General features: G+C 40.4%; 1 protein-coding gene across 5 annotated transcripts in view; it reads right to left on the bottom strand.

The window, feature by feature from the left end:
* Positions 1-16,220, bottom strand: part of reln (reelin) — a 366,824-nt gene that overhangs the window by 89,894 nt on the left and 260,710 nt on the right. For all 5 annotated transcript variants that reach the window (XM_078553223.1, XM_078553220.1, XM_078553221.1 and 2 more), the window contains 4 exons: positions 9,810-9,968; positions 6,299-6,487; positions 5,743-6,016; positions 2,326-2,466 (listed from right to left, as the gene is read on the bottom strand). In XM_078553223.1, coding sequence (XP_078409349.1) covers positions 2,326-2,466; positions 5,743-6,016; positions 6,299-6,487; positions 9,810-9,968 — 763 coding nt within the window. The remainder of the gene's footprint in view (positions 1-2,325; positions 2,467-5,742; positions 6,017-6,298; positions 6,488-9,809; positions 9,969-16,220) is intronic.

Here is a 16,220-nt window from a genome sequence, read left to right as displayed (position 1 = left end):
CTGCAGGGATGACTAGTTGGTAATCTTGTGCTGTCACTCTCACAACACACCAGCACACACTGCACTGCTCTGCAGCTAGCTTTTTACCCCATTTTCTTCCTGTGTATTCCAGGAGAGGAAATAGTCATCTTGCATTCATATCAAAACTATTTACACATTCTGAGATATAAATCAACAGGAGATGGATTTTTGGGTGACTGCTGAGACGTGCAAATCAGTCTTTTGTCTCCGCAACCACAGGAGATTAAAGTTCAGTTTTTTGCATCTTTCTTATCTCCCTTTCAAGCGTCTCTGCTTGAAGAAGGCCATGACACCTTTTCATGTGTGCCATTCCATGTTCTCTCAGGACAGGTCTGTCAGCATAATCTACATAGGAATTTTCCAGAAAGTGATCACTTTACATTATCATCCATCTTTTGCTCAGTGTCCTGCTTGTATTTCTTTAAAAACACACAAGTCTTCCTTAAAAGGTTAATATGCTCGTGAGTAATTTGAGGCTGTAATCAGCTTCCCATGACACTGTGTAAGCCTATAGTTGTTCCATCTTGTTGGTTTTTCTGTGCATAACATTTATATTGCAATTCTCATGTACAAACCTCCCTTGGAAGTGGTGTATAAACAGGCAGCCTATCCGTTATCATCTGGCTAATACTATTGGCAAAAGTTAAACCTACCTCCATTTTACTAATGCGCAATTGCAATTCAAAATGTGGAAAAAAACCTTCTAAACTTGAGCAAAAAGCGGAAATGTAACCATACATCATTTTCTTTTAAAAATTACAACCACAGTTTGATTTTTGGATCAATCACTATATTTCTAATTATTGGTTTGCGACAAAATACACTGCTAAGAACTGACCTGAAAAATTTCTAAAGACAAAGTAATCAAATTATTTTGGGAACAGACTATAATCCTGCCATTTTTAACTTTGACAGACCAGCATTAACGCAGATCATCCCAAAATCTTGTCAACCAAAAACATTTCTTTATAACTGAGGCCGGATGCAGCAAATTGTTGTTCAATAGCAATAATGAACTGCCAGGATTACTTTAACTCGTGACTTCTGCTCTTTTGGATTAGTTTATTATGAGATACATTTGTCAACTGTATAATGAATGATAATTATGATTCTGGACCAGACCCCCAAGTTTTTTGGTGCAATCCAGTTTTTTGTTTAAAGTAGACAAAGTTTGAGATTCAAGACACTTGCTAAGAGAATAATGCCACAAGATTCCACAGGTTCTGAACAAACAAAAATAAACTTTACTATACAAGGTCAGAAAGATAAAACAATTTACGATATCTATCTTATGCTCTAACATTCGGTGTTAATATGAGGTATATGTGAATTAACAGGCAAACTCTAGTTGAACACACCACACTGCACAATAAATGGTAGGTGCGACCAAGACAAGTTCCACAGGTTTCCCAACAACTCACCCAGACGTCAGTAAACACTGTGAGTCAACCACTCTCGTTGAAACGCCTTCTTCCTCATGAGGAATTCCAGTCTTCACCTTCGAAGATCTTACCTTGGAATTCCCTCCAAAAGTTGCTCCACTTCGGATTGCCTCAACGACTGCTCATCTCCCAGGGTTTTAATCTGGTCCCCTGAGACTCTATTCCCCTGGATTCCCACGTCTGCACTCAAGCACCAATTCACAAGCACATTTTCAGCTCTTTGGCCATGGCAAGCAGAATACCACTGTTCCAAAGGGCTACCTTCACCTCCAATGGTCCGCAGCACAGAACCACCAAACCTTTACTGCCTTCTTTGACCGTCAGGGCTTCTCCTGAGCCCTCTTCGATCACCAGGGCTTCTCTTGAGCCCTCACCACTTAAAAAGTCTGCCAACCGCAGTCCTTTCTCTGCTTGGAGCCTCTTGCTCTGCTCCTCTTTCTTTTAAAATGGGACCTCTCCCTGTCCCTTCTCCCTTTGGGACATCTCCCTATCCCCTCTCCCTTTTCCAATTATGGTGCATCAATCCCAGGTCACATGACCCTGTTTTCACACCATTTTCTTTTTGCGCAGGTGCACTGGCGCATCCTCAGTCCGAAGAACTAAAAATCACCGGATTGAGCATGTGCCACCTGCTCCCAGTTTACACTTGCGCAAAACTCCCGAAGCACATTTGGAGTTGTAGTTCCCAGCCTCCCAAAGACAATAAGATAAGTTTCATCCGTAAAATAATGAAAACATTTCTCAATTTTTTCAGACTTGATTTTGAATCAGATTGGATTTTAATAGGCTACAGACAGCAGCTAAAAAATGTTATTGGCTTACAAGAGTGACAATATTATAGAATCAATATTTTCATACTTACACACAATGACCCATGTCACAAATGCCATGACCAGAACACATCCAGGGGCATGCTGAAGCAAGGATCACATTATCAATAGCCCAGTTAGCAGTCCCATAAGAGTATTCCATTTGAATCCATCTGAATCGTGTCCTCGGAGAACTAATTACACAATGGCAGAGTAAATAAATTAGTATCAAATGGAAATAGGTTAAAAAGATCATTATCAACTTCCAGAAGTTGAAAATTGACAATTTAAAATTAGCAATAAAACCTGAATCCAGTCTTACAAGCACTGTTCTGGCAAAATCTTTTTTCTTGCACAAAAATTATTAAGGCAACAATAAGAGGAGAAGAGTGAAGGCCAACACTAGCTGTAAACAAAATGCGCTGCTTGGCATTACATCACCATCATATCTGAAACAGAACATCTGTTGGGGGATTTGGGACAGATTCAACTGTACTGTTCTCACCTGTCATCTGCAATATTCGTTCAAATGCAGAATTTCTTATCTCCTAGAGATATAATTATGGAAGTTAGTACTCTTGCCTTGGGCAGTGATTCAAAGGATCTGACTGTTTGGTTTCTATGGTGATCCAGAGACATCTCAGGGATCCAGTCCTCAAGCACTCTAAAGATGCATGTACTCTACTCAACAATCTAAAGATGCACTTATCCTTTGCTCCACAATCTAAAATTGCACCTACTCTACACAATCTTTCCTTGTATAATATTATTCCCTTATTTCCAGTGTTGCTTTCTGTTTGACTTTGGTAAATCCAATTTGAGCAGATCAAGGGCTGCATTTGAATCCAAATCCAATGCCCAAAATGCTTCTGAACACTCATTATAATTGGAACAGATGCTAATGATCCTTATATTTAACTGTGCATTTCAAAACTTCATGAATATACTCTACCTTTATATAATTAGTCATTTGTGACATTTTCATAATAAAAAGTATCTACTTGTATGAAATTACTCTTTGGTGATAGCTTTCACAAATTGTAGAAAGGACACAACTCCTGGTTAGAACCGGAGATTAGCAGGTCATGTTGCAGATGTGAGAAATGGTTTCAATTTTATCGATCATTCTTTTGATATCAGATGCCCACCCAGAGCAACAAAGCAACTCAGAATTTCTAAAGAATTGAATTGCTTGCTCACAATTTTGAACTGCCTTGAGTTTTTTTTAAAACCTGGTTTCCAATATTTCTCCCAATGCCCCACTGAAGCTGGTAACTTGCTGCGTCCAGTTATATGGGTATCCATTCTTCAGGTGCGAGGTTAGATGGAGAGAAGGAAGTTTTCCTCTGTACGCTATTTCTAGTAAAATTGTAAATGCATCAGAAAATGGATTTACAATTTTGCTGTAAAAACAGGAAGTATTTCCCTTGAGCATCCACACTGTTTAATTGTGATGGCGATGGAGTGCATCACATTTCAGCCTGATCCCATTTTTACCTGATATCCACACAGACACACTTACTATTTCTGTTTCTCTCTCTACCTAAGGAATACTAATGCCAATTATAGTGCTGGTAATGGAAAATCAACTAGCTCAATATACTCCAGGGGTCAAACCTAAGACCTTCCTGTGTGGCTCAGTATTTATACCCACTGAGCATCATTAAAAATTGCTTCCTGAAACAAAAATGTCCTTTTAAACATCTTGAACACACATGGCTTATACAGTAGGAATTAGTCTTCCAATGTTAAAAGTAAATTTATTCAGGAACTGTCCCGTTGAATTGGAAGATTGCCAATGTCACTTCATTATTTAAGGATAGGAGGGATAAACTGGGAAATTACAGACCTATTACTCTAACATCTCTTGTGAGGAAGTTACAAGAATCAGATATTAGGGACAGAGTGACTGAGCATTTGTACAAATATGAACTAATCAGAGGAAGAGAGCATGGATTTGTAAAGAATAAGTCATGAATTTTTTCAGCAAGTAACTAATTTGATAGATAAGGGAGTGCCTATGGACGTTATTTATATGGACTTCCAGAAGACATTGATAAGGGAGGCATGAAGACATAAGAGACTGTTGACAAAAATAAGAGCACATGGAATTAGTGGCAACCTACTGACAGGAGTAGGGAACTGGTGAGGAGATAGTAGACAGGACAGTAGGACAAAGCAGCCTGCTTGATTGGCACCACATCCACAAATATTCACGCCCTCCACCACCGACCCACAGTAGCAGCAGTGTGTACCATCAACAAAATGCACTGCAGGAATTCACCAAGGCTTCTTCAACAGCATCTTCCAAATGCACAACCTCAACCATCTAGAAGGACAAGGGCAGCAGACACATGGGAACACCATCACTGGGAAGTTCCCCTCCAAATCTCTCACCATCCTGACTTGGAAATATATCACTGTTCCTTCACTGTTGCTGGGTCAAAATCCTGGAACTCCCTTCCTAACAGCACCCTGGGTGTACCTACACCACGTGGACTGCAGCAGTTCAGGAAGGCAACTTACCACCACCTTCTCAAAGGCAACTAGGGATGGGCAATAAATGCTGACCCGGCCATTCACATCCCGTGAATGAATAAAAAAAAATGTACTCCAACTGGTAGGATGGGAGTTCTGGAGTACTGTGTTCAGTTCTGGGTACTGCACCTCAGGAAGGAAATATTTGCCTTGGAGTGGGTGCAGCGCAAATTCACCAGAAAGATACCTGGGCTAAAAGCAATAAATGAAAGGTGAACATTATAGACCGCTACCATCTAGAAGGACAAGGGCAGTAGACACATGGGAACACCACCAGCTGGAAGTTTCCCTCCAAGCCACTCACCATCCTGACTTGGAAATATATTGCCATTCCTTCACCGTTGTTGGGTCAAAATCCTGGAACTCCCTCCCTAACAGCACTGTGGGTGTACCTACACCACATGGACTGCAGCGGTTCAAGAAGGCAGCTCACCACCACCTTCTCAAGGGCAATTAGGGATGGGCAATAAACGCTGGCCTAGCCAGCGATGCCCACATCACATTAATGAATAAACTTTTTTTTTCCTGAATATAGAATATTATGAGGTGATCATTTAGAAGTGTTTAAGATGAATACATGAGTTGACAGGGTAGACAGAAACAATTTCCTCAGATGGAGGGAGTCCAAAACCGAGGGGCACAGCCTTAAAATTAGAGCTAGCTTGATCAGGGGTCATGCCAGGAAGCACCTCTTCACACAAAGAATAGTGTAAATCTGGAACTCTCTCCCACAAAAGTCTATTGAGATTGGGGGTCAATTGAAAATTTCAAAACTGAGATTGATGGATGTTTGTTAGGTAATAGTATCAAGATTTATGAAATTAGGGCTGGTAGATGAAGTTAAAATACATGTGCCATGATCTAACTGTATGGTGGGACAGACTTGAGGGGCTTAAAGACCTAGAATTGTTTCTATGTTCCTAAAAACTTACATGGTTCCTGGAGATAGGTAGACAGTGACACGCTTCCAGTTCTGGAACCTCTGGGAGGTGTAGAGCGAGCTTTCTGCGTAGTGCAGGCAGCCAATGCTGGGAGGAACACACTCCTCTGTCACTAGGTGCCAGTCTTTGCCTGTGTTTAGGGAGTACTGCAGGTGGATGCCATAGGAGTCTGGAGAATGAATGCCACAGCCTAGATTGAGCTCAAACTGCAAGAACGTGGAGGGGGTAACATGGAAGTCCCAAGTTTCTGCAAAGCGGGGCTTGCCTAGAAATCAGAAGAATAACAAGCATCAGAGATGAAAGATAGTTTGTATTTGAGGGTTGAGAGGATCTAAAGAAAACATTTTATTATTTTTCACAAATTGTGGACTAACATTCCTCTGTTGGCTATAGAGCTAATTTTATTGCTTTTTATTACAATTTTTTATTGACTCTGTGATGTAATTGTCGTTAATATTTTTAAATACAGGTTATTGGGGTACTATGCTCTGAAAAGTCCTGAGCAGTTGTTCGGAAGTAATGTTTGCATTTTTGTTCAATTATATACCTATATTAGCATTAAAAACCAGTGCTGTATCCTTTGAGAGGCAATACATATCTGCCTTTCCCCCTTGAATACGATACCAGTTGGATTGCAAATCAGAGGAATCATCAAACGTATCCTGAAAATCAGGAAGGGAGCTATCGTTCATTCCAATCAGGACATCATCTAAGGCCCACTGTGCACTGAGCTTTCCTAAAAAGAAACAAAAATCAAAGTTAGAGCATATGATGGGACACAAAATGTATTAAATGACACCCTGACAATCTGATCACAAAAGAATCAAATTTTAAAAAATGTTACAAAGGCCATAATATTAACAATGTTTTCTTCACCCTAGCATGATATGCAAAAAAGATTCAAGGCTAAAAATTAGTTAGTAGAAGTTTGAAGCAAGAAAGGCACATTTGCCTCCTGCTGCCTGTGCCAGCTCTTTGCTCCAGTAATTCAAAATTAATCCCATAGTTATACTATGACCCTATCATTCACTGCTTTTAATGTTTATCAATTCTTCCCTTGAGAGTTTCTGCCTCAAATCTTTCCTGTAGCAAACATTTCATGCCCAAAGAAATTTCATCTCCCTCTCCAGTTGACTAAAAATGTTAAAATAATGACCCACTCATCACTAATCTTATACTATTAGATTTCCCTTGGCTATTATAAAAGAAGCTTTGATCAATTTTAAGCAGAAAAAAGAGAAACTTGATGGGCTTCAACTGTCCATGCAATAATCGTGCAACACTAATTCCTGATTTCTATATTCAGTTGGTTTGTAATAATACAACTATTTTCCATATTGCTGCACAAAATGGTTAAATGCAGAACAAAGGATACAAGGCAATAACATAATTAAGTTCAAATGGGCCCAAATTGGAAGCTGACAACTTTGAAATGTTCAGAGGGTGCACATAAAAGAGGTGTTAGATGCCCTGCATATGCGAATCGGAATCCTAACATCGGTTCAGGACCCAGATTGAAATGGCTGTACTAATGGGAGGAGCTTGCGATGTACATGTACTGACTGCCCAGAAAATTTTTCAATAGTTACTTTCCCGTGGTGGCTGAAGGAGCACGAGTATTTCTCCAGGCTGCACAGAAATACTGGGCACTGCTGCCAGCCTGGACCCACCAGCCCTTAGCTTCGCTCTCCTCCTGTCTGTGGCTGATGTCAAAGTTGGCAGGATTTGGTCGGTTCTTGATCAAGGTGCTGCAGCGGAATGCCTGACTGGTGTCTTTAATGCAAATGAGGGCCAAGGCTCAATTTTGACCCCTCTGCAACCATTATTCACCTTGTACCATCCATCCACACATATAGCATGAGGTGGAAACACAGCAGCATGTGACATTAAATATACTCTATATATTCTGTGACTGTGTCAAAATCACACGCTTTGCAGTTAATCTTTGCTTTCAAAAATTAGTATTCTCTAGATAAACTTAGTAATAAGGGTTGTTTTTTGAAAAAGTAGAGAGAAAATAGCCAATTAAATATGAAGGAAATTCTTTAGTAAGAGCTTGTTAACCCCATGCTGCTTCTTCCAATGGCTACTCTAATTCTCCTAGCTCTTGGTCAGTTTCCTCATCTTTCTTCAGCACCATGGCTTGTTGTGATCTTCCAACCTCCCCAGCTATCTGGTGTAACTTGAAGCACACCACTACTTTTGTGCCAAGTCTCTCTGTGAGATACTATGTAACAGCCTTGCTACAGTTCTAAACATTGGAATCACTGATTCAGCAACATTATGTCTGCCTTACAAGGTTGTTGCCTCTTTATCTTTGTTTAACCTGTTCGTGGAGATGTACAGGGGAGGCTGGATATTGATACCACAAGACATATTTTAAGGCTAACCCATATGTTTGAAGAGCCAGATATTTAGTCTGTTGTCAACTTGGAGCAAGTGAGGAATTTACATTTTCCTTAAGGCATAGGTATTGTAGACACTGCCTCAGAAACTCGTAACAACATTGAGAATTCTTCAGTCATGGTCACTGAGCTTTGAAGAAGGGTCATACAGACTCGAAACGTTAGCTCTGTTTCTCTCTCCAACGATGCTGTCAGGCCTGCTGAGTTTTTCCAGCATTTTCTGTTTTTAGGTCATTAATGGGAGGTTGCTTGAGTAGAAAACATGAATAAATTGCACATTTATCTCAATTGGTGATCCGTAATTTAAAAAAAAGTTTAATTATCTCTTTGTAAGAATGTACCTTAAACCAGATTATCTCCTGGAGCTTTATCAGAACCCATGGGCAAAAATTAAGTGAGTCACCCATTGCTGCTAATACACAAAATCAGTGTAGATTTAGCACATTCACATTATCTCTAATGCATAGAAGAAATTCATTTCCCTAGGTATCAAATACTAAATATCTGGGAAGCTCTAAGATGTTTTCTCCCCCAGATTAAATCAAGCATTACATTGTGCAACTTTTCAAATAAAAGAAATTGCTGCAATAAACCCAATTAAAAACAGTAGAAACCACTGTGTCATTTCTCATCAATAAGTAGATACATTTTATGGATTGCAAACAAGAATCTGTTAATTCGGGCCACAGTTATGCACAGTGCTATTTGCATGTACCCACCAGTTTTTAGTTAATTGCTATAATGTCTCACAATGGAACAAACCAATTCTTTATGGAACATGGAATTCCTACTGATTAAATCAATGAGACAATTTGCAATTGAAATCAACAAACCAATCTGATCTAAGATCAAACATATGCTTTGAATGTGAAAGTCAAGGAGATAAGTCACTCAGCCTGTGTTATTATGAGGCACTGGCTTAGTGAAAAAGGCAATTATTTTCCTCATTTACTTAAAAATGTAAAGGACAATAAGTGCATCATGGTGCTACAGCATATGACAAAAAAGGTGTTTTCTTCCTCCCCCACCACCAAAGAAAAAAAATTGCTAACGATGACTTTCTCATAAAGACAATGGCTCTTTAATATTGTGGTTACAACAGTATTTCTATTTATTTTGATAACAATTTTAATAAAAATAAACATTGCCATGGGACTGGAAATTCCCATCCGAAGTCAATGGCTAGTTTGTCAAATTTTCTGTCCCACCTGCAACAATTCCCACTGCGGACAGGACCAAAAAATCCTGACCTTGAAGTTCATGATTGCTGCTGATGATGTTATCTAAATTGATTATTTTTGGGCAGTTACTTCCAAACATGCATTATTTCTGGCTGTATGAGGACAACATGAAGGTACAGAGGTCATGTACAAAAAAGACTTTTTGTGGCTTTTCTTCATGACATTGCTTTTTTTTTGCCTCATCAGTCATTTGATGTTGTCTATGCTGTTACCCAATATTTTCAATTGGTTTTGATTTCAACTTGCATTCTTTGGTATCTAGTTGGTGCACAGCCTCCTTGATTTCATTACAACATACCCTAAAATCAGACCTTGAAATCAGGTAATATCTAGTTGGCCAGAACTATCAGTGAAGAGTCTGCTGCTTCAATAAAACAATACTCTGATTCTAAAGTGTAGTTTTACAGCTTACCATGTTGTGGCTGCCACCAGCGAAATGCTGTAGATATGGTTTTGGCTTCTGGGAGTAGTTCAATTGTTATTATTTGAGGTTGCAGAAAAGACATGTAATCCAGCTCACGCAGAACATGCCAGGTTACTCCATTGTCATTGGTGTACTGCACAACAATTCCTAGATTTGGAGAAAGGAATAGGATCAAAAGAGACCCCAGGATTTTGTTTTACATTGGCAGATATCCCATGGCATTGCTTACAATGAGTCAGAAGTTACTCTGTTCCAAGGGGTAGGGAGAAAAGCTAGAATGTAGAGCTGGTGGAGGTATGAAAGAATTTGGGGAAAAAAAATTGTAATAGATTGTACCAGGATCATTAATGTTAGCATTTTTAATTGTTTACTTATTTACTTACAAGGAACCAAATAGATAGATAAGGAAATTATTTATCGACCCACTGCATGCACACCGTCATAAGTTAGTCTCTGTGTGAAATATGGGGGAGTTACTTATAACTTTACTGGCCATCTGTTGGTTTTACAACAAAAACAAAAAAGAAATATATACATAACTAAATAAATTATTAATCTAATTTGTGTCTTTCCTTCTTTAGGAGATAATTCTGCAGCAGTAGTCAGTATTAACAAACATTTATGCTTAAAGAAATATATGAGAGCTCAGAACTTCAATTCATTTACTGTCTACAAACTTCACACTGTTCTTCTTGAACTCCCCATTGTTTATATTGACCTGTTTGCTTCCTGGTTGTTTGTGTTAAACATAACAACAACTTGTATTTATATAGTACCTTTAACATAGTAAAACGTCCAAGAGGTTTCACCAGGTCATTAGCAGACAAAATTTGACAGAGCCCCGTAACGAGATTATAAGGCAGATGACCAAGGAGGTCAAAGAGGTAGGTTTTAAGGACCATCTTAAAGGGGGAGGAAAAAAAGAGAGATAGAGAGGTTTAGGGAGGGAATTCCAGAGCTTAGGATCTAGGCATGTTGAAGGCCCAGCTGCCAATGGTGCAGGAATTAAGATCAGGGGATACTCAAGCAGTCAGAATTGGGAGGAGTGCAGAGATCTTGGATGAATGAAATGTAGCTAGAGTAACCAGTTAATATAGCTAACTATGATAAAGTATAAAGAAATACAGTGAGTGATTCCTCTTGAAGTCCCAGCCCCATTCACCAGTTTTAGTATTTGTTTAACTGACCTTTTAAAGTTGTTGCTGTGAGAAAGATCAGTTAGTGATACTATACAGCGTTTTATTTTCAGAGTTAACTCAGTGAAAGACTGATGGGTTCATGCCTTACTTTGCTTTTGACATTTTATAGAAAAACAGATCTGGTTAGTATTTCAGGGTTTTTGTCTGGAGAAATATTTTGATCGATACACAGGAGTTGGGAGGGGAAGGGCTCTACAAATAGCTGGTCCTGGCGTACTCTGTGAATGACCAGTCTTGCTTTCGATCACAAAAAACAATTCCTGTAAGTTGCAAACACAAATTCATGTCGAGAACTTCAATTTGCTAGCTTGTTGTGTTGTTTCAGCTGAGAGTGAGGGCTCTGTGAATTCACATGAATTTAAAACTCAGGTTTCTTAAAAAGGCACAGGCCTCTTTATGGAAACCTCATTGGCAGCATTTTGAACACAGAAAAGGAAATTAAATAATTTCTTGTAAATGCTGCATTTTTAAAAAAAAGTCCTATGTTACAAATCCTATTCTAGCTGTGACTCTTTAGCTTGATGGGGAAATTAAAATAATGGTTAAGACTGGAGCAATTTCATTGGTTCTTCATCTTTCTTTCATTAGTCTGTTCTATTGCCTCGTCACCCAGCATTCATGTTTTCACATGTCTTTAGCAGTTCCTCATTCACTGGGTGGAATTTTCCACTCCCGCTGGCGGCAGGCGTTTTTGGCAACATGAGCGGACAATATAGTGAGAAGGCTAAAAATCAGTTTTATGGCATCGTGAGACCAGTTTGCGATTGTCCACTCTTCGTCAATGGCGAGCCGTGCTTCCCACCATTGCACATCAGGGACCTAACTTCAATACTTTAGCATCTCATTATAAGTCCTGCTCGCCAGAATTATCCCCCCACGCTGGACCACCCGGGCACATCGGTGTGATTGCACGCTGATGTGTTTCACAACTGTGCATAAACAATGTGCACCTGGCGAGTTGCACTTCGCTCGGGACTTTGAGGTTTGTTTGCCTAACTTTCTTCAGGCAGCACTTGCGGACATCAGCGCCAGGCTTCACAGGCAGCACCACATCACTTTTAGGAAGACTCGCAGGCAGATCTCTACCTGCCAGACCAGTCATAAGGTTGGGATGGCATTTCATTGGTTGAAGAGCTAGGGCTTGCTTGGGGAAGGGGGTATCCCAGACTGTGTGAGGGGGCATCTGCACTGGATGGCCAACCTCTTCTGTGTTGCATTGGCACTGAGCACTACTGCCACCACCTCCCAAGCAGGAGTGGTGAGGTTGCTGGACCTCTTATGGCCAGAGCGGGGGGTGGAGGACATCATAGTGGGCCTCCAAAAGGCATTCCAGTGATGATCACTGAACTCTTCTTGGCTTCCATTGTTAGGTAAGGAAACAGTTAAAGAAGTTCAATTGCTAATTATTAGGTTGTTTAACTAAGTACCTATTTAGTTTTATCAAAGGGATAACAGCTGAGACTAGTGCTGTCTGGGAAGAGTTTTATGACAAGTAATAAAACTCTGTCTGATGGAGTCTGTCTTGGTTTTGGTCTTCATTTCTAAACAACTATTGGACCTTAACAGTGGTAGCAGAGGATGGTTCATGCTTGTAAGCAAGAAGATTGGAAACTAAGCTTTCTTTGGACAAAAGACTGTATTTGGAGTTAACCTTATGAGCAGAATGGTTTCGAGTCACTCAAAAAAAACCTGGCTGAATCAAAATGTAGTGTTTTGGGGTATGATTACGCACCGGTATTTTCTGAGCGCTAATCATATGCCCAATGGAAAAATGAAGTAACCACGTGGACACGGGTTATGTCCTTGCCAAAGAAAAAACAGAGGATGGCTTTTGCACTTTCGTTACCATGGGCAAAATTTTTAGCTTGGCAGACAGGCACGCGCCTCATCCACTTGAGCGTAAAATGACGCGCATTGACGTCAGGTGAGCATCCCGACATCAACACGCAGTTGCACGGTATTTCGTTCGGTGGGCGCACTGTCGACTCTGGTGCACGCACGCTGATAATTAAAAAGCCTGTACGCATGCATGAAGTTCGCGCTCGCCCCGCTCGCACTCCTCCCCCTGCCTGCACAGGCAGCGCTGAGTGCTGCTGCTCGTGTTTCACGCTGGGCAGGCCTTAATTGGCCCGGCAGTGTGAAATCGCCTTCCGGCCCTGATCGCGGGTGGTGGTTAGCTTCCTGACCGCCCCTGCCCGACATGGGTTAAATTCTGCCCCATATGAAAGCAAAATAAGATGCAAAATATTTTCGGAGTTGGAGCCTGTGCATTTAGACACAGATGCAGGTTTGGAAGCTTTATTAGGCTTTATGGATAAGATCTATCAAAAAGATGATTTAATTGCTTACGAAGCATGGTCCAATTTTGACAAGTTTAGGAAGTTGCAAGAAAATTCCATAGAAATTCCATAATGGAATTCAGTAGACTATATGCAAGATTACAAAAGTTCAGTTTAGAAATTCCCCAATCAGTGCTGGCATTTAAGTTACTAGACTGTGCCAGAGTATCGAATATGGACAGGCTTCTAGTTCTGACGGGAATTAAATTTGCAGAAAGACAAACACTGCTAGAATACATGTTAGATGCTCTAAAAAAATTCCTCCGAAAACATTCCTTTCTGGTGGTGTTCATGGTGCAAATGGGTCATTCAGCGGTAAGACAGAAAATGGAGGGTACGATGTTAACAGGATGGCATGATTGTCTAGAAACAGGACGCAGGGGTCAGTATGAAAGGAAATTTGTAACTAGAAACAATGGGGATAGAAACACCTTTAACAATTATGGCAGGAGAAAAGAACTGGGGAATTACAACAAAAGGATGAACCCCAGAAATGCCCAGGGTGTGGTCAATCGGTGTTTTAAGTGCGATTCAAAGAACCATTATTCAATAAACTCTCCTAAACGATATAATAAGGTGTTTGAAATTAAACAAGAGGCAGAAGACTCAGAAGAAGATGGAGATATTGACCAAAGAGAGGGCACTGCATTAGTTACAAGAAGTTTCAGCCTGGTGATGAATGTCTTGGTGGCAGAGTCCCTCAACTGTGTGGTGCTAGATAGTGGATGCACGTCTACCGTGAGTGGAACAGACTGGTTAAAATGCTACCTGGGCTCCTTAAATGACAAGGGCCGGAATAAGGTTAAAGAATTTGAGAGTTCCACCAGTTTTGGAGATGATAATACCCTAAAATCTCTAAAAAGGGTAGAGATTCCCTGTAAGATAGCTGGAGTCAATCATTTCATCAGCACGGATATAGTGTCTAGTGAAATACCATTACTGTTGAGCAGGCAATCAATGAAGAAAGTGCAAATGAAGCTGGACATGGAAAATGACAAGGCCATTGTATTTACAATTTACACAATCTGGACACTACTGTATTCATTTAATGAAACCTGACTTTTCTACTAAGGAAATTGAAGCAATATTAGTGTCAGAGGATAGGAATTTGGAAGACAAAAAGCAAATCGTGTTAAAATTGCATCAGCAGTTTGCCCACCCTTCTTCGCAAAGATTAAAAATTTTGCTAAGGGATGCAGGAATAAGGGATGGAGAGTACACTAAACTTATAGGGGAGATAAGCGATAGATGTGAGATATGTAAGAAATATAGAACGGCACCATCACAGCCGACAGTGAGTACCTTTGGCGAGGGATTTCAATGAAGCTGTGGCGATGGATTCAAAGGTGTGGGATAAAAGGAAAGAGCATTTTTATTTTACATTTTGTAGAGTTGACAACAAGGTTTAGCCATTTGACAATCATATACAGTAAAGAAAAGAAAATAATTGTGGATCAGGTAATGGAGAAGTAGATAGGGACTGGATTGGAACCACCAGCGAAATTCCTCACTGACAATGGCGGGGGGGGGGGGGGAGTTTGCTAACGATGAGTTTCAGGATATGTGCGAAAACATAAATAGTTATGGATACCGCAGCTGAAAGCCCCTTTAGTAACGAAGTGTGTGAAAGGAATCACGCGGTTATAGATGAGATGCTTCATAAAATATTGGCGGATAGACCAAGCTGTAAATTAACATCAGCTCTAGCATGGGCTGTCCATGCCAAGGATTTACAGCAGATGGTTAAGGGTTATAGTCCATATCAGTTTCTGGTAGAAACTCCAAAATTCCTTCAGTCCTGAGTGATCATCCCCCAGCTTGGGAGGGAGCTACTCTTAGCTCTACCTTTTCTGAGTATTTAAATGCACTACACGCTGGTAGAAGAATGTTCCTTAAAGTCAAAGTTTCAGAAAGAATTTGGCAAGCTTTAAGACACTATGTACGACCATTGGAAATTATCTTCAATCAGGGAGATATGGTATACAATAAAAGAGAAGGACTTAACGAGTGGAAAGGCCCGGGAAAGATTATAGGTAAAGATGGTAAAACAGTCATTTTACAACATGGGAACTAGACTATTCGGGTACACTCATCAACGTTAGTTGCTACAGACTATAAATTTGCGGGTTCAGAAAATGTAGGAAGGGACAGGGAACCATGTACTTCTCATACTAATATGTTGCATGATTGTGAGGAACAGGTAACTGAAGTTGACAGGGTATCTGAAGATGGAGACAGTAATTTGAATGAACAAGATGAGGCAATTTGTCCCAGGGGACAACTGCTGAAAGCAGGCACTAAAGTTACATACTTGCCAGAAGGGGCCAGTCAATGGTGGGATGAGATGATTGTAGGTAGAGCAAGGAAGGCCACTACAAAATACAAAAACTGGTTAAATGTATGAGATAAAGGACAGGAGGTTAGGCCTAAGGATTGGGAACATGAAGTACAAAAATGGAAGGCATGGAAACGCAGTGTCAGTTCAGACAGTGGGCCTGGGAGTGAACATGCCTCTAGGAAGAGATCGCGAACTGTTGAAAGAACATCCATAAATGGGAGAGGGAGATCAAACAGTAACAGTCCGGAGCGTGATAGAAGACAGGATAGAGGGCGTAGCTTCGCAAGGTCAAGGAATATGGCACAGACTGGTAACGCTACAAGGAGCAGAAGCCCATTTGATCAAGAAGTCTTAGTAGCTTCAAACAAATTAGATGATAAATTAATAAAGGATGCCAAACAGCGAGAACTACATAATTGGAAAGAATTTGGTGTATACACAGAGGTGCCAGAAAGGGGACAACCAGCTCTGTCTCATAGATGGATATGCTTCCTGATGGGACTTACAAAGCTAAAGCCAGGCT

Source organism: Cetorhinus maximus, chromosome 12 (genome assembly GCF_964194155.1).
Source record: "Cetorhinus maximus chromosome 12, sCetMax3.hap1.1, whole genome shotgun sequence".
Lineage (NCBI taxonomy): Eukaryota > Metazoa > Chordata > Chondrichthyes > Lamniformes > Cetorhinidae > Cetorhinus > Cetorhinus maximus.
This window is presented reverse-complemented; position numbering and strand designations above follow the sequence as displayed.